Genomic DNA, 25,332 nt, shown 5'->3' on the forward strand with positions numbered 1-25,332 from the left:
ATCAAACCTAAGACAGAAGGTAAACCATTTGTCCAAACTGGAATTAAATGGTCATGTGTTTTGAAAGTTCACACTGGCTAAACCTGGCTGAAAAGGCTAATGTTTAAGCCATGTGTGCTGGGTTAAAATTACTCCCAGCAGTTTTGGCTCTCCATTCATCGGCAGCTATGGATTAACTAAATTGTATGAGATAAGATGATGATATTCCAAGGGGAGTTATGGCTCAGACTGGTTTAACTTAGACACGTACGTGCCAATAAAAACTAAACCAGCTGGACATTGGCCTGAGGACACACCTTTAAATAATGCCCGACTCACACTTTACAATCTCATAACACTGCTCTGACAGAGGGCGAGTTGCGTAGTTGTGGCTGTCTTAAGTAAGCGGCGCCGCTGCAAGAGCAGCGCAGTTTTTGACGCTCCTGAATGTATCGGTGTTATGAGAGCCCTTTTGTAAGCTACATACCTCACTGGTAGTTCGCGTAGCAGGTGTGCGGGTTTCATAAGCGTTTAAACTGGCAGCAAAGTAAGGACGTAATAGCTTCTCTTCAGGCTGTATTTTTTTTTCAAAAGACAACCCGCTGTCTGCTTGTGAGTTTGCACTGGCAGACACACAATGTTTCCAGCTAGCAGATACTCATGCCAAGGTACGTCAGCTAATAGCCGGTTAGCTAACACATTTCGAGCTTGCACTGTTTGACGTTAGATACCGCTGTTAGATTTCACCAGCATTTTTTTTTACTCTAGCATTTAGTACGTAATTAAGTCGTGAATATGTTTTCCTTGTTGTTAAATGCATTTAGCAATTATTTTTAGAAATGCTAAACTTAGCATTAGCCCAAACAGCCTAGCACCATCTCCTGTGTTAGCGTAAAGCTAATAAGTAGGTTAAAGTTGAACTAGTAAATAGGTCAGTTGAAATGAGTCCTAGGCCTAAGAAACATTCACTGTTACGACTTTTCAGAGGTTTAGGTACTTATTTTAAGGTCCCGTCATTGTTTTGAAACTTAACAAGCTATTTATTAACGGGAGACCGATGATAAATCGCAGTCTATCTTTGCAGCAGTTAAAGAGTAGCTCTGCAAGCCTGGCACTTAGAAGTGCAGCGGTTGCGCAGGGTAATTACTTCATGATCTAATTGTTGACGTGTTTTGTTTCACAAGTCCTATGACTACATAAGAGGACTAATGAACCTGCCTAAACCCATAGGCTTTGACTATTTGTGCTGGTTGGAAGTCTTTTAATTTGTGTCTTTTCTTTTTTAACCCACGCAGGCTGAAAGCAGTCAAGTTAGAACAGTATTTTTGTTCACGTTACCACCAGCCGAAACTGGTCTTGACTGGCAGCTGTTTTCTGTCTTGCAGCCCACAGATGTGCCAGGTTATTACAGAAAATAAAAACAGAGCATGCTACCCCTCAGCTCTACACAGCACTACACAGAAGGGCATGCTCTACAGTGTCAACACCCCGCATTACCACACACTACACCATCCATCCTCGAGATAAAGATCCAAGATGGGAAGGTAAGTAACTTTGTTATAAGTTAATTAAGAAGTTAGAATCATGTGATTAATTAATTATTTACATAATTATTTTTTAAACACCTTCTGCCCGCTGTATGGAGTCTGGTTTTTGCAAGAGTCACAGAATTGTGCCTGCCCCCAACCAACAAGCTAAATGCTATTGAGTTATATGCTGATAAATCATTATTTTCAATCCATGTATTCAATACGTTCAATCCACTGTACCCTCATCCTACCTTTGACACAAATAAAGACTGAAATACTGGGTAGAAATCTTTTGTACAGCTTTCAAATGAAACTGCATACATACTTGTCAAAATCCATTTTCAGCTTTTTCTCCTAGTGTGTTTCCGCATCGGCAATCAGTTTTAGAAGCGTTTTTTTTAATAGCCCTTTTCCACTAGTACCTACTAGAGATGGACCGATCCGATATTATGTATCGGTACTGATACTGACCTAAATTACTGGATCGGATATTGGAGAGAAATAAAAAATGTAATCCGATTCATTAAATATCATGAAAGCACCTCACAAAACTTGCGACATGGCGTAACTCAACTCATAACCTTAGCACGTAGGAGCAGTATGCGTAACGTGATAGAGCGGCTGTGGCGTGCGTGACCTCTTGGCGGTCTGGTTGAGCATTTGCAGCTTCACTACCAAACCAGCATTTCATCTCAGAGAAAGTTATCCCAGAGAGAAGTAAAGCAAGTATGTAAGTTCATCTCTGAATGTTTGCAAAGCATTCCCACGTTAAGCTTAACAACCGATATATGGAGCGACTGCCTCTCCTCTCTCCCTCCCTCTTCTGTTGCTACTTCAATCATGAAACTGATCAATAATCGGCTGATCAGCTTTTCTGTCGCAACTCTCGTCTCTCTTGTTTGTTTTTGGCCCACTTTTTTTTCCACACTGCATCAAATTAAAGTTGATTACGTCGATTAAGCATCATGAGGTGGAGGGTGGTGGTGGTTCCCTATTATATTATTTTATTTTATTTTATTTCTTTTTTGCTGGGAGTTGGCAACCCTATTAGTTAGGTTGCTTAATATTTCCGCTTAGTATCTTTTTAAAATACCAGGATAGGGAGGGTGGTGTAGGTTTAAGTTTATTAGATTGATCAGTATTGCTGAACTATGAAATATTTTGGGTGCAGTGTATTTTTTGCATACAGGTATAACAGAATAGCTTGAGTGTTTTGTTTGTTTGTTTTTTAACTTGAGTATGAAATTATACAAAATGCAGCAAGATATTTAAAAAAACAGTATTATTGATTAAAAAATACACTATATCGGATTCATATCGGTATCTGACATAAAAAAGTGGTATCGTGCCATCTCTAGTACCTACTGGAAACGGATTGGCTCAACTCGACTCAATTTTTAGACTTTTCAATTAGGTGGTACTCAGTTGTAATAGAAAACAACTGAAACCGCAGGTAGTGAAAAGGGGCTCTTCTTGTCATCAGTTTCTCTCAGCATTTCATCACACCTCTTGCACTCGTTCTTTCTGACACACACTTGAAAAGCAGTTTGGCAGACTTCAGTTAGGTTAATGATTTCATGGATTTTGTGGCACACTATATTTGTATATCTTCTAATTAGTTAAAGCAAATTTTCCAGAGGCAGCTGTATTTGAGGAATCATTGGAGTCTGGTGCTGAGTGCACAAAGTCTTAGTCACTGCATGCAGCAATCATAAAAAGAAATCAAGCTGAGTACTCTCAAAGAGAAATTGCAGTGTGGATTTGGTATGCTTGTCAACTCTTAAGCATGAATAAAACAATAAAATTATTTTTGTTTTTTGTGAAGTCTTATCGTTGTTCTAATGTCAATCCAAATTTAAAGTTCACTGTGTTCATTTATTGCCATTCAGTAAATAGTTTTGTTGCTTTTTTCACTTTTCGCGTTTTCTGTAGCTACATTGATTCCAAAAATTCTCAATTTTTGGTTTGGGGTGGCATTACTTTGGCTTTAACCAAAGTAAGACCATCTGGGCACACAGAGTTGCTGTTTTCATCCTAGATATTTAAAACTAGCTGAGTACTGAGCGGCGTTCTCTTCCACATGAGTAATCATTGGAGTCTGGTCTGAGTATCTCTTCCATATTTAATGTTCTTCATGCAGGTGTCGAAATGGAGAGGTTTGCAGATGAGGCAGATGTGGTGATAGTTGGTGGAGGTCCTGCTGGTCTTGCTGCAGCTATTCGTCTGAAACAGCTAGCCAACAAACATGAAAAGGAGCTGCGAGTGTGCCTTGTGGAGAAAGCCCCTCAGATTGGAGCACACACTCTGTCAGGAGCCTGTCTGGAGCCCAGTGCCCTTACTGAGCTCATTCCTGATTGGAAGGAGCGTGGGGTAGGTGACTTAAAAAACATGTGATTGATGTATAGATGTTTTGTAGATTGTGTAATGCATCTGACATGATTGCATGTAAGGAACGCTGTATTTAAAAAAGGCAACATATTGTGCATACTATCACATACAGTACTCTGCAGGTGTCGGGAGCCACCCCTTATTTCTTTATATTTTTCTAGGAAAACAGGAAATATGAGCAGCAGCTTATTAAATGTGCAAACATGGAAATACATGGAATACTGGAAAATACAGTATATGAGACAGAAACAGAATTTGTACAATTCTGTGAAGCTTGAAAAATTGTTTGGAATGTTAGAGTACAGTACAGGTATAAGAATGTAATTTTTGAATATTAGAAATTGTTATAATTATAATTGTTTTATTATATTGTTATTATAGTTTATATTATTAGAAATCCTTTGGAAGTCAAACCATCAATAATAATGTTTGTACTACAGGCACCATTGAACACACCGGTGACTGAAGATGTATTCAGCATTTTAACAGAGAAATACAGAATCCCTGTTCCCATACTGCCAGGTAAAAGCCGCACGTATTAATTTTTAATAAAAATGTTATAACACTGTCTTATGCTATATGTCTCAATAGAGTACTGGCAAAGGGATATTTTAGTTAGGGTTACGTGGTTGAAGGCAGAAATTGGAATTGCACAAATTGGTAAATTCTGGGACTTTCTTGATTACACTCTATTTTCACCAAAAATCTTCATGTAGTCAATAACAGACTGATTCATTAATTGTATATTTGTGTATATTCATGTTCATAGATTCTTAATTTTTTTTTTTTTTTTTTTTTGTTATTTGTTTGTTTTTTGTTTGTTTTATACATGCTGCTTCATATAGAAATGTGAAAATATTTTTTTAATCAAGTATCCGGTCTTTAAGTCTGAAGTCATAAGCTGTTTCCGGGTCCAAACTCCACTTCAGGTCCCAAAGTCAAACAAGCACTGCATCATCACTGAGAGTTACAAATTATCTAAATTCTTTCATCTCTAATAAAATGACCAGTATGGCTGCTCTACCAGGTTTAACATGCAGGCATCCACAAAAACAGAATTGATGAAGTTGTGACAAATGCAATTGCATGACAGGATGCCGTAAATGGACCAAACTTCAGTCAGGGAAACAACTGAGATAATCCATCCACAATACGAGGTTAGTCATTAATATACTGCTGCATGGGCTGAGCTGTAGTTACATCGTAAGGTTTTAAAAACTGAGCTTTAAAATGTGCTGCAAATGAATATTGGCAATAACACCGAGAGACACCAACAGTGATCACTGACTTTTTTTAAGGGGCTTGTTTAGATTAAATAGAACAAGATACAAAGAATTAAAACATTATAAAAACACAACAGCCTTAATAAATGCAGAGTAGTTTGGACTCTGAAGCAGGGTTTATACGTCATCACTTAAAAACCAGATTATATCATTCCAAATCTTATATCTTTAGGGTGTCTACATGCCCTTTTACAATAAATGTAATAAAAGACCTTAAAAAGTATAATAAACTATACTCCTGATCTCTACCTGTTTAGAAGCGTTTTAAATGGTTTTGGGGCACGTCACTGCAGAAAGTTTCATGGTAGGCTCACGATGTGCATGAGCAAACTTGCCTAAAAGAAAACAATTGCACTATAAATATAAGGTGTGGTTCCAAAAGTCTAGCTGAGACAGTAGAATGGTTGGAACCCTAATGGTATGAGCCAGCCTGTTTGTTAGTCTTAAGGTTAAAGGTTAATTTTAAAGGGTCTTAAAATGGACTTTGACCAAAATATCTTCACAAAAAGACACAGAGGTTTACACTTGATATGGGGTTTTTTTTGTTTTGTTTTTTTATTTTGCACTGAGATTGTCAAGTCCAAAGACTCAAAAACCTGTAATTCATCTTATTGATAAAACTCTGGAGAATCCAAGGTGCTCACTTAATCTGTGGATGAACTTTCTTACCGTTCGTAGGCCTGCCCATGCAAAATCATGGTAACTATATTGTCAGGATGGGGAACCTTGTGCGCTGGCTGGGGGAACAGGCTGAGGAGCTTGGTGTTGAGCTGTACCCTGGTTATGCTGCAGCTGAGGTAAGATGGTCTTTGATTTTTCATTGATGTACTATATGTCATTGGCATTCAAAACTTTGTGTGATTGATGTCTTGTTCACGAGACACGGTATCTGAATTACCAGTTGTAAGATATTTACGAAACTTGGTGAGTGCCTTGCTGATCTTGTTTATTCTCTTGAAATTGTTTTTTTGGCTTCTATGAGGCTATCAAACTTAATTAAAACTTACTATTATTGCTTACACTACTGGTCTGGTTTTATGAGTTATAAAAGAATAACAAGAGACTGACATCACAAACCTTGTATGTCTTACTTTACATGATAGGCTTAAAGGTGGTAGGAATTTACAGAATTAGGAATGTATAGACATCCAGTTTTCAATCATCTTAATTAATTGAACATGTAGTGGTTAGTGCTCTCTCAATGTGTAAAGTGTTCATTGTTAACTCTGTTATGTTAAGGTTTTATTTCATGAAGATGGAAGTGTAAAAGGAATTGCCACCAATGATGTAGGCATTGCCAAGGATGGATCACCAAAGGTAATGTTCTGTGAAAAGTTCATTTAATAATACTGTTCCACTCTTGTCTTTGGTGTGTTAGCTTAATGAAAATTAGAACCTTTAGGGAGTTTCTTGTAATCTACACATGAATAGCTTTGATTTATCAGGTCTTTATGTTAAAGATATATAAAACAAACTGAACCATCAGGCATAAAAATATGCCGTTTCTTTATTTATACCTGGGGAAAAGGTCTACAAAACAGTATAGAGCATTATATATGGTGTTTTTGTTTCATACGCTTCATGTAGAAAATCATATTTGGCTCTGAGAGTGTAGGGTTTGATCTATTTCAAGGGTTTTTTCCCCCCATTGTGCATCATTAGTGTCTACAAAAAAAGCAATTCAGTGTTTGTCACCAGGACAACCTAACTATTCTCTGTAATCTATTCAGTTACTTGTCTTTCATCTACGAATCCTCCTCCTCTCTTGCATCAGGATATTTTTGAGAGGGGAATGGAGCTCCATGCTAAAGTCACGTTGTTTGGTGAGGGCTGTCACGGCCACTTAGCCAAGCAGCTGTACAACAAATTCAACCTGCGTGAAAACTGTGAACCCCAAACCTATGCCATTGGCCTGAAGGAGGTAAATACCATACACTGTCTTTATCAGCTTAGTATTTCAAGACTGGATGACATTGTGGTTCTATAAACATAAATAAGAAGTCACTATAAGCTTCAGGCTTCATCGGGCTTGCTCTAAATGCTTAGTTTCAGGGTTTTTTTTTCTTTTCTTGTCTGTTTATGATTCTCTTAATATGGTCATCACAGGAACATAGCACTGGCTCTAGCCACAAACCTTTTGTTTTCGAGACATTGTCAATCAGAATAAAGCCATTGTTATAGGTGGCTTCAGCTTGCAACAAAAGACGGAGTCCACTCAAGTTTACTGGGGTTTAACTGGTTTATTTACAAAGGAAAATGCAATGAGTTGTTTGATGTGTGTGCTTACCTGAGTGAATGGTGAGTCTGTGTCCATCAGCCTAGAAGTATCACTGCCATATTGAGGAGAGGTCACAGTCTAGGATACAATCAGTCCCTGACAATAAAAAGCTGGGCTAGGCCTCCTTAGCTCCACCTGGGGTCATATGACTTACAAAAGCAAACTGACAGGAGGATGATGACAGTTGACTTTAAAGGAAGAAGTGCTAAAACAGAAAATGGATGAACTGAGGCTCTTTACTAAGGCCTAGGATAAAATAAATAATTACCATTTTCAACTTTGAGTTATGCAGAGTTACTAAAGGTTATAATATGGCACTATAATACTAAAGGAATAATATAGTAAAGATACTTCACGATTTGTAACATCTCATTTGTTTTTGATTTTGTGTCTTTTGTCGTTAGCTGTGGATGATTGATGAGAAGAAGTGGAGGCCAGGCAGAGTGGAGCATTCTGTGGGTTGGCCCCTGGACAGAAACACGTATGGAGGATCCTTTCTGTATCATCTAAATGAAGGAGAGCCTCTAGTGGCCTTGGGCTTTGTTGTGAGTGGTTTTGTGCACATTTTACCAATTCATACATGATAGCTGGATGCTCCATGCAGTAAAAAAATGTCAGGATATTGTTTGAGCTTTTCAATAAAGGCTTTGGCATTTTACATTATTAGTTTTTATTATTCAGTCTGTAGAGTATGAATAAATAAAAGCAATTCATTCTCAACATTCATTCTTCCAACTAGATCATATGTGTTGTAGGATTACATATTATGTCTGTGTGCTGTATCTGATGTAGAGATAATTCGAAATTTAAATTGCGCATGTATCATGCTTTTAGCAATAAACTAAGAAAAAAAGGTCTCAAAGCAACCCTGATGTGATCACAGCTTCTGCACACATGCACTGAGACAGTTGATATCACTGGGTTTTGGGGTTTTTTTGCAAATTTTCTCCAACTCTGTCAGACTGGATTATGAAGCTCTCCACTGGTCATTAATTGAGTTCATTTTGCATTTCATTTTACCACCAAAAGACACACGCACACAGTCTCGCTTGAGGCTGATCTCATATTTTGTCCTGATTGCATGATGCCATTTTGAGTTGTTACCTGGATATTCAGAGCTACTGCCATGAATGCCAGGCAGGTTTCACATCTATGACCAATGCCTTTCATGTGCAGTCAGTGAATGTGGCCACACATCAAGCACAGAGGAGTCTGTTTCCATATTTGCCACTCTTTAAACTTTAGCCTCATCCTTCTTCAGACAACTCAACACAAGGTGACCTTGTGTTGTGTTATAGAGGACATTAGAAGTCCTGGTATTTTTTTGCTTCAATGTCCAATGTGAGCTTTCATACCCAAAAAACTTCCTCCCATAGTTTCACTCTGGAACTTTCAAAAAAGTTCAGTATAAGGTTCAGAGTGATCTGAACAGGTACAAAAATAAGTAGGGTCTCTATTTTAAGTTTAAATGATCTGGCAGGCATAGATTGGTGGAAGAAAATGTTTTCAGCCTGCATTTGTCTTCAATGATTATTATTATTATTTTTTCCGCTCAGTCTGTTGAAGTTACAATTTCTCTCACGTCAGGTCGGTCTAGACTACACTAATCCTTACCTGAGCCCATTCAGAGAGTTCCAACGCTGGAAGCACCATCCCTTTGTAGCTCCAACACTGGAGGGAGGCCAGAGGATTGCATATGGAGCCAGGGCCCTGAATGAGGGAGGATGTCAGGTATGTTTGTACTCTGCGTAATTGCATAATGAATGTCCAAAGAGTGAGTACAGCTCATCACAAGATGTGCATCACAACTTAGGTTTACTCTAAGGGCTGTTTTAATCTATTAATTAAAGTCATGAGCAATCAAGAGTAAACAAATTAAAGTTGTTAACTCCATATTAACAGCAAACAACAACAAAGAATTGATTACAATATTGTGTGTTTGGTTATTAATTGTATAAAGCATTTGCATTTGTGAGTCTGTAAAGTGGTTGTCCTGATTTTTCTGTTTATGATTCCTTCCTGGTCAATTAGAATTTTAGTATTAGTGTATTTTAATAATAAAAGGTCTGAAAAGAGATCAGGTAATATCACTTGAGCTATCAGATATGGAGAGGACAAAAGTAGAATATTAATAATATAAACACAGCTTTTTAATTAGTAATAATTGTCATTTGTTTTCCATGGGGCAGGGGTTTTGAGCCACATGCAGCTCTTTTGTCCATTTTCCATGGCACCCTCTGGCTTTTAACATAAACACTAGATGGCTAAGTTGTTACCCTTGGTAACTGCCTTAACTGTGTGCGGACCAGTTGTGCTTAATGTGTTTAAAAAATGTTCAACATTACTATATTGACCAAGCATTACATTCTACTTGTACAAGTGCTGAACAAGGTGGAAAGTTAACACTGCTCTCTAATCCATATGGACAGCAAAAGTGATCACCTGGGGTGGCAAGAAAAAAAAAAAAGTAAAAATATATATATATAATATATAATATACTGCTCAGCCACTCCTCATTCACATAGACAGGAAAGCTGGGGCCTTTGCTCATCCCTGAGGGGGTTTTACATAAATAGATGCCTGAATATTAATTAAGTCTTACTTTGTCATGGGCCAGAAATGTGTTTAGACATAGTGACACATTTTCCCAGGTTACATCTGATTAAATGGCCAAATTCAAAAAATCCAATTAAAAGTTTACTTAAAAGTAGAACAGAAGAAAGTTAAACATGAACTACTTCCTGTTTCTTTTCAGTCCATCCCAAAGTTGACTTTCCCTGGAGGACTGCTGATCGGCTGCAGCCCCGGTTTCATGAATGTGCCAAAGATCAAAGGCACCCACACAGCAATGAAGAGTGGCATGCTGGCTGCTGAAGCCATTTTCCCCAAACTCACAGCAGAGACTCTGGACTCGGAGACAGCAGGTACAGAGTTTAAGACCTAGCAATGGTCATGGTAGCTACAGCACCTGTATGTATTACATTTACTCAGTCATGGGATGTTGAGGATTCTACCTCTCTAAATCAAATTCTGAAACAACATAGGGGAGACCCTACAAACCTGGGTTGCACAAGATTGAATGGCAGGTAGCAATTCTGAAAGGTTGAAAAGGTCAGGCAATAAAGGCTTATGAGTTTTCAATACACAATGAGAAAACTTCTTTCCTAAGGGGGCATCATCTTTGTGCTCAAACTGAAGGTGCATCAATCAGGGAACTGCAGTATCAATAAAAATGTCAAGTGTAAGCAGTTTCAAGGGTCATAACTCACTTTCTGAAAGGACAGAATTCATTGACAACGATTTATCACAGGTTCAACGTAACCAAAAGGGAAATAATATACACTTGCCTAAACAAAACCTTTGCATAGGCAACAAAATGGATCTCGTGAGTACAGTGCTTACTCAGTTAATAAAAGTTATGTTTCAAATCTTGTACTCTGGAAAGAAACATTTTTTTTAAATGGTTAGTTAACCAAATTGCTTTTTTACACCTAATGGTAGTGCCCATTTGAGATGGTTTCAGATTTACATGCAAGGGTTTGGTGTAACATTGTTTTTTCCACTTTCATTCATGTTCATTCAGCCTAAAGTCCTTAAATTTGTTATTGTTAACTATCATTTCTATTTTATTATTTCTCCTCATTAGGGCTTCATGTACCTGAGTATGCTGAGAACCTAAAGAATTCTTGGGTGTGGAAGGAGCTGTACGCAGTAAGAAATATTAGGCCATCATTCCACAATTACTTTGGCCTCTACGGTGGTATGATCTACACTGGCATTTTCTATTGGATCTTTAGAGGAAAAGAGCCTTGGACCTTAAAACACTGTGGTGAGTATTGCAGAACAGATTCTTTATTTTAGGGCTGCAGCAATTCATCGAGTAATTTGATAATAAAAAATTCTTGACACATTTTTTTGCTTAGATGCTTCGATTAACACGTGGCTCTGTAGCGCATCATTGTCACCATGAAAACGCGAGCGTTCTAAACAATTATAAGATCTCTTTTCAGCAGCACAGAAACTTTGCATCAAAGCATGGGGCAAACTTCAGATATGCTCGCTTTTCTTCATTTTAGCCACTACATTCTCCTTTAAAGGCGTAAAGACAAACACTCTTCGCTTGTCTTCTTCACACTTACACACAAGCACAAAAACACATGAACCTGAACACACAACAAATCTACCTCGTCAGAGAGTACTTGAGAGTATTTATATATATTTTTTCCATCCATCCATTCTTTTCCACAGGGGAGCTGGAGCTACCATAGGGTGAGAGGCAGTGCAATGTTTTAAAATTTTAAAACATTACAATTACTAAAATAGAAAACCAATGAGCAGTTCATTTAGAAAGACCTGTGCTTTTTCTCTTTTGAGTATTTATTATTGCTCATTAATAAGACAAAAGTATTTCTTATCCAATTATGTGATTAATTGATAGATTACTCAATCACTAAAATAATCGGTGGCTGCAGCTCTACTTTAACTCTTTGCCAGGCTGTAAAAAGTCTGTATTGCCAGTGACCTTGACTTAATGTGCAAAGATTGCAAAGTGGACTACTGTAGGTTTTCCACTGTGTTCAAGTTTGTTGCTGCAGAACGGCAGAAACTGCAAAATACCAGTGGTTTGTCTTTACCTGAGGTCTGAGGTTATCTTATCCTAGCGGATAAATCAGCATTTGTGACCAACTCTGCAAAATCTTTCTCAGGTACTGATGCAAACCAGCTGAAACCAGCTAAGGAATGTACACCGATTGAGTACCCCAAGCCTGATGGCAAGATAAGCTTTGACCTGCTCTCCTCTGTGGCGTTGAGTGGGACCAACCATGAGGGGGACCAACCCCCACATCTTACCTTAAAAGATGACAGCATCCCGGTCGCCAGGAACTTGGGTATTTACGATGGACCCGAGCAACGTTTCTGCCCCGCAGGTAACGCCACTACAGTCCCTAAAGAGAATTGCAACATGTTTTCCACATAGTAAAGTAAGAAGGTGAAAACTGAGTTCTTGCATACATATCCACATCAAATTAAACAGGGCATGTTAACATTAGTAACACAGAAGCAATGTGCTTAGAGGACAGAGTTACATAATCTAATCATTGTAGTTTATTAAACATAATAGTCACCTTGACATTCAGTCTGTTTAGAAAAGCAAAGCAAACACTTGTACCTGAAAACTGGAACCAGCAATGATTTAGTTCTTTTATGTGTTAAATGGTCAATGCTTTATCAGAATTGCTCTCATTTAGTGTTCTCTTAAACCAGTTATGTGTAGTTGTTTCACCAAACATGGAGCACACATGTACTAGTTAGCATTGTTACCTCATTAGATTGAAACGTCCAGTTTGGTTGGGGGCTTTTGAGAGTTTTTATGTTCTCCTGTAAGTTTTTGTTGGTTTCGCTCCTGTTACGTTAATTCAAAGATGATGTGATTGTCTCTCTGTTTTAGCCGTGCCTTTCACTTGACTTAAGCAAGCATAAGCTTCAGCCCCACTTATAACCTCTTCCTTTGAATTATTAACAATGGAGACCTCTAAATAAGGGATTCCGGCCCCTCTTTTACCCTCCAAGGAAGAGTCTCTCCTAATCAATAAAACATTGTTCTGAATTTATCACCTTTGTCTTAAAGTAAAACATCTCTATCCTGGTTTTACTAGTCTGAAAATTATGTAACTATTCCTGTGAGCATCCTACTCAATAGATCTTGAACACAGTTGAATACCTTTAGGAGATTTTGGACCGGTGAATTATGAAGCACTACCCACAATGATTAAAACAGCAAATGAAGCAAAGTCTGGTTGTACATCACTGCAATATAGTTCATGAGAGTTGTACATTCAATTCCAAGGCTCATTGAAGATGTTCTGATGGGTTAATGTCTTATTGAGAACTTAAGCTATTTTGACATATGCAGGCTTTAATGGCACAAATGTTGGGTGCAGTAAGCTCAGATATTAGGTGAATGCCTGTGTGGTATCACATTGCGGTGATGTGCAAAAGTAGCAGCTAATATTATGTCCTCTTGTTTGCTGCTTCTTACAATTTCTTTCCAGGAAACTTCCACACCTTAACCATAGGATTTAAAAAAAAAAAAAAAAAAAAAAACACACCCAAGTTTACCAATTCCTTCTGCGTGCTACATGTGGAAAAAGGAGGCTGTCAAAAATCTTGTATCCTGATTTTCTTTTTCTTCCCCAAAAATATTTTAAGGTCATTTGCAAAAACTGACAGACTGTAAATTTCTATAGGTACCGTAGGTTTTGCATACACACCAGGCAATGTTGCAAGCAAGCTAAGTATTTTAAAAAAAGAGAGCGAGTTGAGGCCAGCATTCCTGGGTGTCTCTGTGGTAATGAGTAACATTTTCTTGTTTTTAAAAGCTTCAGCCTCCATTTAAAACCAAATCTCACAACAAATGTAATGACATTATTATCAGTAGGTTTAGGGTATGAGTGAGTTTGTTTAAGCCAGGTAGACAGGCTCAGGTTCTTTGTGTTTATCTCTATTTAAGTTAAGCTAAACTCATTATTCTGTCTCTCAGACTGTGGCTCCATTTGAATTCTCTGGAAACTGAAACTTAATGATGTGAGGTCTACGAGAAGCAAAATGCAGCACAAGTTGAGACCCACAGACGCAAGCCCTAAAGAGCATGGGAGAAAGGCCAGCAGTTACATTAATACCCCTGTACACAGTGCAGCTTTAGGTCAGCAAGGTCCAAATGCTTTTTTTTTAATAGTTATGGGAATACCAGGGTTGGCTGGCGAAAAGCAGCAGAGAACTAACACAGCTTAAATCTATTACTTGCCTCCAACCTTACAGCCTATAAACTATCCTTGAGGTTGTTTTGTTTTTTTGTATTTTTTAATCACAACTATGTTTGGAGTATAATCAGTCAGCCTTACACTGTTCCATATAATAAGGCCACAAAATCTAGAACCTGCTACATGTTTAAAATTTAAAATGTAGTTACAGAAGCACTGTTAGGTTTTGCCCTGCACTCATTACCAGTTTCAGGCTGTTGTTTGGAGGCTTAAATTATTATATTTACCGCAGCCTACATTCATCTGGGCACAAACACTCATTAACCATGATTAGTCTAACTAATTTTGCAAGCACGCATTAGGAATATGGTTTTTAAAAAAAATCTACAACTTTACCATCACTATGTGCACCTTTGGTCTTTATCATCCACCCATCCATCATCTTCCACGTCTTCAGAGTAGAAGTGGGGCTGGAGTCTATCACTGGGCTTTATAGGGTTTGGTAATAGTTAGGTCTATGTGCTATTAAAATTAAAGCAGGGAGCAGTAATGTAACTAGAGATGGGGAAAATTAGATGAAAAGCTGATTAAACTATCAACTTTTACTCTCATTATTTCATCTTGTTAACCTTTGTGGTAGAAACAAAACATTCTTTTAATGAGTGGGAAAAAAACGACCAATTTTAGCTAATGGTTCTTCCTACATTAAAAAGATTTATAATTTATGAAAACTTATGAAAATAAAAACCCGCAACATTAAGACATTTTGCCTGCAGGTGGGGCAACCATTAAAAGAAAGACCTGAAGCAGACATAATGACTTGACTATTTTCAGAAAGCAACTTTAAACTGACCCGTGAGTCATTCGTGCAAACTCAAGGGATGAACTTAAATGCCAAATAGTGTGCTCTTTGCTATCATCCAACTACACTTCCACAGTCCAAATGATGTATGCTGGAGGCTGCCGCCGTAGTGTAGATCAGTTACTCCCACACTCAACAATCCTTTCTTCTATCGCATTTGGGGTGACGAGATCTCCCCCTTTGACCTGTCGGCCTGGCTCCCCCTTGCCGTAGCACTCTGGATCCTCATATTTATAGCACTCATGTCTGGGGTGGGGGATCTAGGACTACTGGATACAGACACCCCCAGGTGGGAATCAAACTCCCACTCCCAAACCCAAGGCATGTAGTCTTATCACTACGCTATCCAGCTGCTACAATACCTAGCATAATGGATAATGGCTGGTCTTACTTAGGCTAAAATAAAAAAGGCATAAAAACAGTCTCACTGTAAAAACATACTGAACTAGTCATTGCCCATAAATAGTTTATAATTGACCTCATCACATTCACTGAATGGACATATTTTAGGAAAAGTCATAAAATATAAGTGTTGGTGTTTTAATTCAACTTTCACAAGATTTTTAAAATGCAAGGGGGTCTGTTCTAGCTAAAGCAGTTCTAGTGTTAAGAAATAGGAAATAATATGCAGACCTGAAAGACACATCTGGTCCTTCAGTTTATCCATGGACTGTTTGCTGAAGCCTTAGTAGAAGAAAAGGCTGAAGAGAAAGAAAAATTAGTGGCAACCAGTCTTAATGATTGTCAATATATACAGGGGAGGTCAGGAGAGAGTACAACAGTGTCTAGAGCCATCTGTCACATTTGGGGATCCTTTCAAAACTGATGAAATTATGAATGCAGACATGAACTGTCAGATTTTGATCCTCCATCTGGAAAGAATGTAACAACGGCTTCTTTATTCAGAATGACAGTGATCCCAAACATGCTGTCAGAGGGGTAAACGCAAGCACCTAGACAGAACACTATCAGTGCAGCAACCATAACAGAAACTATAAAAGGAAGAACTCCTCAGTATCCATGTAAGGATTTGATATAAAAAGTATCTCACATAGATAATCATGTCATTACGTCATTCAAGCAGCTTTTCTTCTGGGTCTGTTTTCTAACTCGTTTACTCTCTCACCCACACTCAGGTGTGTACGAGTATGTTCCCCTGGACACAGGTGATGGGATGAGGTTGCAGATTAATGCTCAGAACTGTGTCCACTGTAAGACCTGTGACATCAAGGACCCGAGCCAGAACATCAACTGGGTTGTGCCCGAGGGTGGTGGCGGACCAGCCTACAATGGAATGTGACCATCTTGGGTGTTTTTCTGCTTTTTGTGTTGAAAGATTATTTGAATATGGAAAATGTGCCTGAGTATATAGAGCTGAAGTAACTATGTAGTTATTTGAGGGTACAAAAAAGGACAAAGGATGTTTAAAAACTTGGTGTTAGAGAAATTGTTTTGCAAGGCCGTGTAAAACTGAAGTCAGAATTTGCAGTTTTTGCTGCTTTGGAGGCATTTTAAAGTGTTTTGTTTTTAAGAAGTACTTGACCAATTGTAATAGTGTATATATGATCACCTCAGGTTCATATCAGCACTACTGGTGGTATATACAGTATTGTATATATTATGATAATGTCCCAGTACTAATAAAGAAACTTGACGGTTGTCCCTCTTGTTTTATTGACCTCAGTTTAAAAAATAAACACAAAAAACAACATAAATAAACACAAATGGATATCCTGCTTGTAGCCAAGAGCACTCTTAAAATTCCTACCATGGAATAACACACACACAAAATTGCTTTGCTAATCTTCAAACCACCTGGTTTTCCAGCACCGTGCAATTAGACCGATGTTCACGATATTCATTACAGTAAAGGCAGGTCCAAGCTTACAGACATTAAGAAATGTGCATGGTGTAAAAACATGAGAGGACCCATGAAATGAAAATACTGAACATTTTCACCTGGATACACTCCTTATCTGTGGGTACAGCTTCCACTGTAAATAATGACAGCCAAATGCATCATGAGGTCAGATAGTTTAGGCAAACATTTTGGCATAGATTTTCTTCTCTCTCTCTTTCTCCTCCTGGATTTTAAGATGGACTTTCTTCAATTCATTGGTGATTGCTGTGAAAAAGAAGAGATTTGAAATTTTATAGATCGGTTCTAGTTTCTATTAACATTTCCCCTCAAATATCCAGTTTTCAGAGCAAGTTTTAGTTCCCATACATCCACTTTTTGCCCGGCTAGTGAGTTTAAAAAGACAGCCTGCTCCTAAAGGCACAGAGAGAGCATGAAGCACACTGATAGCTCTTATCTTCTAGCCTGCAGCCAATGAACTGAAGCTTAACATATCAAAAGGGCTATGAAACACTGTCAAAAAGCTGCAGTTTTGCAGTGAGCCTGATGCACCCAGCACACTTAAACGTACATAGTGAGGATGTGGTTCCTTGAACACTCCCTCCTCCCTCTTACAGCATCCTATTTTCCTACTAGCTATGCAAAATCCAACCATTAAAGAAACTGATTCATTGGTGTGTTGTAGTTGACCTTTCAGGGGACCATACTTTTTCATTTTCTGCAAAAAGTCAAATTAAGAGGAACAGAAATCTTTTGGGGAAAAACTACTGTCTTTCTCCAGCAGGACTATGACCTCTTTGCTAAGTTTGAATAACACGAACATATATTGAAAAATAAAACATAAACTTAGTGTCCCAAAAGTTCGATTCTGTTCATCCGGACGTAGCGTTTTGCGTGTCAGGTTACATTTCACTGTGTGTTATACTTGTATAACTATGCATGTGACAAATAAAGAACCTTGAACCTTCTTCAGATTCAGCTGACTTGCAGGTTTCCCCAATCTTATAAACAGTACATTGCACAGTGACTGGAACTAGCCCACTGAATGAACAATGGGCTGTGAGGTCAGTTCCTTGATCACTAATATGCAAATTCCCATGACCACTGACCAACAACTATTGATCAAAAACCACTGATCATAAACTTGGTGTATTCTTGCTATGAGGACAAATCAAACCAAGACTTTAGTTAAAACAAAACCACTGCAGACCTTACCTTTATCCTCTGGAGCAGTTTCCTGAGCTTTCTTCAGATCAGACTATCGAGTTAGAAGCACAATAAAAATAATTAGTTAAAATCAGTTCTGCTAATTGATTTAAAATATTTTTAATGGTAATGCCAAATTGCGAAATGCTAAACTTCATATTTAATTTTCACTGCAATTGTTTACAGGAGAATCTACTAGATAACTGACATATAAAAGGCAGTGTGTTCATGTTGTGCTGCTGGGTTGTACAGTCTCTAACACAAGAGGCTGTTCTGTAGACATTACCATGGCTTTGTTATATTCCTTTAACCCCTGCCAGGCTTGAGCCCTGCGGAAAAGTGCCTTAGTGTTTCCTTCACTCAGCTCCAGAGCCTGTAAGACAAGAAAAATGATTCTTTGGATGATTTGATAAAATTTTAAGGTCACATTTCACAGAATCTAAAAGATTTCCACATGATTTTTTGAAGTAGACAGAAATAAAACATCAAAGAGACTAAATAGACACTTTTTTCCCTAAAATGCATGTAATCTACAAGGAATATATAATCGGTTTGACAAATTATTTTATTTCCTTTGTAACTCCAGACTGATGACAAGTCCCAAAGTTTGTTAAAGGTGCTGGTAGACAGATTTTAGCCTCTGTAGACAGAATCAGGCTAAGCACTCGTGGGTGCTATCTTCAGCAACAAAAACTGGGTACTGATTGATATCTTAGGTAAGAGGACATAAGCTTAGCATGTGAAGCCTGATAAGTTCACCAGCGGTAAACCCTAACAGCCACACAGGAGCACTCGGCTGAATCTGTGATATGTGCTACAGTCTGCTTTGTTCCAGCTCATGTCACCTGATTGCAGCTGTCCAGAGCTTCCTGCCACAGCTGCATCTTCAGTTTGCAGGCTGCTGTGTTGAGATAGCAGCTGAGGGCTGTGGGCTCCAGCTTCTTCTGTGCCTCCTCTTCCACTTGTTCCCCACACACCTTCAAGTACCTATGAACATAAAAAGATCATTTGTTAGCTTTTGGAATTATTCTTTGCTACCGTTTCCTTTGTTTGAAAATCAGGCTTATACACCACAAAAATCCTCACAGAGCACTTTGACAGATGAAAATCATCTCTGGGTTACTGGGAGTAATATTTAATTCCTGTGGAATATCTTTTCAAAGTGACTTCTCTTTAAGTCAAGGTGATTATGACTGCAAGTAAATCAAAACCACCTTACCTGAAAGCTTTACTATATTTTTGGACCGCGCCTTTCCAGTCTTGAGACTTAAAAAGGTTGTTTCCAATATTCTTCACATCTTCAGCAACAGACAGAACTTTCTCCATCTGAAAAGAAGCACAGGCCAAAGTGAAACTGGAACCTTTGATCTTAATTTGCAGTTTTTGCCATCATTCCTCTTGCTTATGTAAGAACAAGGAGAAGGAGACATTGCTAACATTACAAACACAAAGTCTAACCTCCAGAATTTCTAAACTACTTTATTTCAAAGTAAAATTGATAACATTGATAACATGCACAACAATGACCTCAGTAATAATCTGACTCATTATTACTGGGAACACTTTTCCCCCTGCTTCCATTATTTACCAGACTAAATGTGACCTTGTGATAGAGCTGGGCGATAGAACGATAACGATATGTATCGCGATATAACTTTTACTCGATAGAGAAATTAAGCTATCGCGATAGACCTCGCCGCTCTTGTCGTCTTAAAAAAAAAAAAAAAGGTCAGCCGATCCAAATTCAGTAGCGCAGAGCCGAACCAATCACAGCCGCAGCGTCACGTCGCGTGACTTGTTACGTACAGCACAAGTGCCAAGCCGCACGTGTGTTTGTTTGGGAAGCAGCCAGCGGGTAATGGAGCCAGCGCGTAATGGAGGAAATGAGTGTGCCGACTAGAAAAATCAACCGAGCGTGACCGAAGAGGAAACAGATGATGGTTCCAATGCCGGAGAGATTGTCGAACGGAAGAGCCAAAGAAGTTCCGTAGTGTGAAGGTATTTCGGCTATTTCAAGTCTGACAAAAACAGAGTAGCGTGCACTGTAAATTGTGCCGAAAGCAAGTCTGGAAATACAATAAACTGGTGCATGCGTCACACTGTGCGCCACGTTATTGTTTCGGTGAAATGAATTTCTACAATACTGTTAATTCTACTCTCTGCAGTGTTTAAATGCTTACATATACACACAGTTACTGTCCGTCCACACATACGACTCGGTTCTGCTTCTATGCCCCAGCTTTGTTTACTTTTTCCCACCGAGGCTTCTAGACTTCTGATTGGCCAACATTTCTGCACAGTTAGGAATCTAGCGCCACCTGCTGCTTTGGCATGTTCATAGCAGCGTTTTCCTTCATTTCTGCCTTTATGTGTGGACGGGATTATTTTTTAAAACGAGAACGGAAAATCTCAGTTTTCAAAAATACCCGTGTACGTGTGGACGTAGCCTCAGTCTCTGACTGGAAGCGCTAATTCGTCATTCGGCTTTTGTCAGACTAAAGTAACTGTTAAAACTGTTTGAAAAGCTAAGCTATACAACAAGGAGAGATTGAGAATTTCCTTTTAGTTCTCAGTTTATTTGATATTGACAAAAGTTAGTCAGTTTTGTCTGTTCTTCTGTAAAACAAACTAAGATTTATTTTTAGAATTAATATTTTGTTTCTAAGTGGAATTGACAATTTAGTCTGTTTCATTTGTTCTATTTTGAAACTTAAACGCTTTAGCGGCTGCCTTTTGTGTAGTTTGCAATATTTGCCTTTATTTATCTGAAAAAGTCTCATGTTCCTTAAGTACATCTACCCTGTTGAACTTATTATGGGAAATAAATATTTAAAAACAAGCTGCTGATAATTTCACATTTTACTTGTGAGCAACGGCACATTTAAATCTTACAAATATAGTTATTTGGCTTATATCGTGATAGATATCGTTATCGCCTGAAATGGAAAAAAACATATTGTGATATGAAAAAATCTCATATCGCCCAGCTCTACCTTGTGATATTGATTTTTTTTTAATCCACACTCTCATTTGGCTTTGGATGAGCCAGCAAACAAGCATATTAAAAAAAATGCCACAGTGCTCCTTGCAGAGCAGTTATCTGCCAACCTGAGTCCTTGAAGATCAAAGACAGCGCTGATACTTACATCTTTAAAGTCGATGTCGGAGTCCTCGGGGAAGTCTGGGTGGGCATCTGTTCCATCACTTGGTGCAGCGCCCCAGCTGTCCCCATCCTTATGCTCACCACAGTCGGCTATGATACATGGCTGCAAATGCATGTTAGCAGAAACTTTAAGATAGCTTAACAGACCAAATGTGTTTCGGACTTAACACGAAAGAAAAATAATGAGCAGATTGGTATCATTAACTTCTAAGAGCAGGTGTTATCTTGGTTAAATAGTAAATGTCAGTAAAGACTCATTTACCTTCACAGGGGCATCATCTGTAGTATCAATGCACTCCAGCATTTTTACCACTCCGATCCCTTTCAACACTTGTCCAAAGACCACATGCTTTCCGTCTAAGTGTGGCGTGGGGACAGTTGTGATGAAGAACTGCGAGCCGTTGGTGTTTGGCCCTGCGTTAGCCATGCTCAGAAGACCCACTTTGCTATGCTACATGGAGAAAGAAAATAGGTTGGATAAAGCAGCTGGAACATCAAACATGAGCCATAAACATAGCCATCGTTTCTGAGTAACTTTGAATTTCTTTGCTTTGCTTCAGTAGATAATGAAGGCAAAAGAAAGACAAGAAGCACTAAGGGCACAAATATCCAAGCCAAGCATTGCATTTTTAAAATGATAAAACTTCACAAATCAACGTGGCGCATGAGGAAATTCAGCTAACTTTTTAAAATCGCCAGATGTAGAATCATAAGCCATTCTCACACATGAGCATCCGACAATTTCAAGAGAATCAGGTTCGGATTATTTTCACTGTTCTCCTTTCTCACGTGTGGCACGAGGAGGGGTTAAAGCAGGCCGGAAACGATCTGGAACGGCATTTCGGCACCTTCGCTTCACAAGTAATTAAACCTGCATTACTGTTGGCATTACTGCTGAATGAGGTCATTTTTCATGTGCTGTAGCCTGACGTTACTTCACTTGCTCAAACATAACGACATCCCACATAGCCCTTACATCCCCTGTGATGCATGCATGAAGTAGATGTAAATAAAAATAAATAAATAAAACTGCAGTCACTATTCAACATCTAATTAGCTACAAGAGACGAGAAATATAAAGTAACATTTAGATGTTTTTAGGTGGGAGGTCATTACGAGTACACAAAGTGTTTCTGTGATCTCATCTGTGATTTCCCAGGAAGAGAAAAAATGTTTATGTGGAACACTCAGAGATGTGTAAAGATGTAAAACGAGAGAGCAGGAGGGGAAGATAAGATTATTTTTAAAGGTAAGAATTGTTCAACAAGTTGGAAATTTGATCTATTACATGTGACCTCCTAGAGCTTTTAAATCAGATATGGGATCTATACATCATGTGTTGCTCAACCATGTTTTTTTTTTTAAAGTCTTGCAAAACAAGCTAACTTTGTGTTATTCAAATTGCATAAAAATACTGCACTGGGCAGTTTGCCACAATGTGGTGAAGTTTACAGTAATACATGTTATGTCACAATGGTACGGGTTAAGTTACACTAAAGGTAGCGGATATTAATTTACATTTAAGCTAGAGATGCTGATTAAATCCAGTCAATGAATTTTACCTTTTCTACCAGCTTTATACTATGTATAAAGCAACATTTACTTATGTCTTGCTGAATTCAGGTGGCTAAATGCCAGGAAATAGTGCGCAGGAGGCAACACACACTCAACACACTCAAGGACAGCTTTTACAACAGGGCAATAGCCCTGATCAATGCAAAAAAATAATTATATTTATAACAAGGTGCAATAATAATTAATGTGCAATAATAACAGTGTGCAATACAAATACACTTATTCTTCTTTTTTATTACTAAGTTATTATACTGTGTTGTGTTGTTTGTGTTGCGTTGTGATGTGTCGTATCGTGTCGTGTTGTGTTACATGTAGTGCCGACGTAGGACAGTTTTCCAATTTCATTGTACTACTGTACTATATATGAGTGTGCAATGACAATAAAGAGTTATCTTATGTCTATTTGTCCTTTGCTGCAATCCAACATTGCACATACTCTGTAACTGAGAGCTGGCAGGTTAAAGACTGGATAATGTTCTCTCATGCACTTCTGTTGGGCAAGTCCTAGAAAAGTTTGGAGCTGCAGTGCATGTGTGAAAATGGCTACAAATTTGCAGTCCTGGTGACAGGTCGTGTACCTTGTAGTGGAAGTTTTCATCCTCAAACTTCTCCCCATAGATGCTTTCACCCCCTGTGCCATTATGGTTTGAGAAGTCGCCTCCTTGGATCATAAACTTCTTGATGACTGGCAAGAATAAATTTACAGCCACATTACTTTTCCTATAATAAACAAACTTAATATTAACACTGTTCCAGGCTTCTTATTATTAAAATTGAACTCTCAAGGGCTCAACAATCCCAAAAGAATCCAGGTACTTACTCTGCATATTAAATGCTTTGTCGCACAACTATTAAGAGAGATCATTTGTGTGAGCAAAAAACAATTCATTTACACTTTGTGTAAATTTGTAAACTGTAGGCATTAACATTATATATTTATTATCTCTTACTTGTCTATATTAAATTTAGCCATGCAAGCAGTATTATTTAAACTCAGTTTAAAAAAAAAAAAAAAAGTACTCATAGACCTAGTTTCCAAGCCACTGATTATGCCATGACTTGGGATTTTCTCCTAGGAAATGTACTGAATATTCAATAAACGATATATTCTCCAAATGCTTCGCTACCCTGGATGTCCTTTCAACTACTCAGCTATTCATCTTCAAACTCTCCTTCCAAAGTTAAGAAGTCTATTTACTTCTATGAAACGGGCATCCTTTGAAGTGCAGTGGTTTCCCAGTCGATTTGCCAGTGCCCTTTTCTCCAGTGCACAGAGCCCGGAAGTTTTCAGCGGTCTTTGGGGTTATGTCAGCAAACAGCTCGAGAACAATTCGGCCAGCTGAGGACAGAAAGCAGCTCGGTTTAATCAGTTACAACACCAATGATATTAATCTGGACTATGTTATCAAGCGTCAGTTTCTATATTGAAAAATCATCATTGTTTAGGTAAATTGAAATAATAAGATTGAAAACATTTTAAGTGACCCAAACTTATAATTATAATACAATAGACTGTGTACTCGTTCCTCTTTTAACCTTTCATGTTTCACTTATAAGAATATGGTAACACTCGACAAAAGCACACGTGGTGCATACACTCACAAAACTGGCTCACAAAACGTTTTAGTTTGCCTTAATGCTCTTAAATGGACAAACACGTGTAATTTACAGCTTGGTTTATTTCTAGTTGATAGCGTCTTTGGCATGTGGTATATAAATCAGTTTCTAGAAGTCACTAGAACGTGCCAGGATGGTGCTAAGCTAACAAAGCTAAGGCTTAAAGTGGCGCAAATAGATGTTAAACAACAGTCGATTTCAGATGTCCTGACCTCTCTCCCCATCAATGTCTACGTCCAAGAAGACGCGGGGGTTTGCTGGGTTTGAAGGCTTGTCGGATGGTGTTGGGTAAGACATGTTTTAATAAAAATCAACACTAAGTCTAGCGATGCTAGCTAAATCCGACCGGTGCACTGGAGCAGGTTGCACGGGATGAATGGGAAAGACTTACGACTTCCGATTACTAAATTCAAAATAAAAGCCGGCTGATTACGGTCTATGTTAACAGTATACTCTCACTTAATTTCTAGTGACTCTCACGCGGTTTTAAAAACAAACAGTGTTTATGTAATTATGACTGGCAAAACAAAAATAACAGATACAAAATAATAGATACAAAGGTAGAAGTAGAACAGAAGATCAGTGAGTATGACTGTACGCGTATTCCGGTTGCGATTTCCAAAGTAAAACACCAAAAAGACGAGATCACCGGTCTCCGCTGTTGTGTGTTGTGCTGCACATGGATTCAGCACTCAGAGATAAAAGTATACATGTGTAGTCAGACCACTGACACCAACAGTTGGCTTAATTTAAAGCCAATCTTAACTATAACTATGCATATGACCAACAACAAATGCATAAATAAAGCACCACAAAGACCAGGCATAAGCATA

At 38.3% G+C, this 25,332-nt stretch overlaps 2 protein-coding genes across 3 annotated transcripts; one reads left to right on the forward strand and one right to left on the reverse strand.

Moving 5' to 3' along the window:
• Positions 1–16,739, forward strand: etfdh (electron transfer flavoprotein dehydrogenase). Of its 2 annotated transcripts, none has more exons than XM_076889528.1 (13): positions 1–19; positions 1,365–1,523; positions 3,649–3,878; positions 4,337–4,418; positions 5,858–5,976; positions 6,419–6,496; positions 6,954–7,100; positions 7,862–8,002; positions 9,045–9,188; positions 10,213–10,381; positions 11,104–11,286; positions 12,164–12,385; positions 16,217–16,739. In XM_076889528.1, the coding sequence occupies exons 3-13, from the start codon at positions 3,657–3,659 to the stop codon at positions 16,378–16,380; spliced, it is 1,671 nt and encodes a 556-aa protein (XP_076745643.1). In that variant the 5' UTR covers positions 1–19; positions 1,365–1,523; positions 3,649–3,656; the 3' UTR covers positions 16,381–16,739. The 2 variants fall into 2 exon arrangements, with proteins under 2 accessions (XP_076745643.1, XP_004553697.3); XM_004553640.6 differs by lacking the exon at positions 1–19 and adding an exon at positions 321–647.
• ppid (peptidylprolyl isomerase D) lies at positions 16,736–24,894 on the reverse strand. Its single transcript, XM_004553639.2, has 10 exons — positions 24,712–24,894; positions 24,081–24,221; positions 23,461–23,567; positions 21,570–21,758; positions 21,291–21,410; positions 19,364–19,470; positions 18,990–19,131; positions 18,431–18,517; positions 18,154–18,196; positions 16,736–17,205 (listed from the first exon to the last, which is right to left on the reverse strand). Exons 1-10 carry the CDS (start codon positions 24,794–24,796, stop codon positions 17,117–17,119), a joined length of 1,110 nt encoding a protein of 369 aa, XP_004553696.1. The 5' UTR covers positions 24,797–24,894; the 3' UTR covers positions 16,736–17,116.
• Between the last annotated feature and the right edge of the window lie 438 nt (positions 24,895–25,332).

The sequence above is a fragment of the Maylandia zebra genome, linkage group LG2 (assembly GCF_041146795.1).
Source record: "Maylandia zebra isolate NMK-2024a linkage group LG2, Mzebra_GT3a, whole genome shotgun sequence".
Lineage (NCBI taxonomy): Eukaryota > Metazoa > Chordata > Actinopteri > Cichliformes > Cichlidae > Maylandia > Maylandia zebra.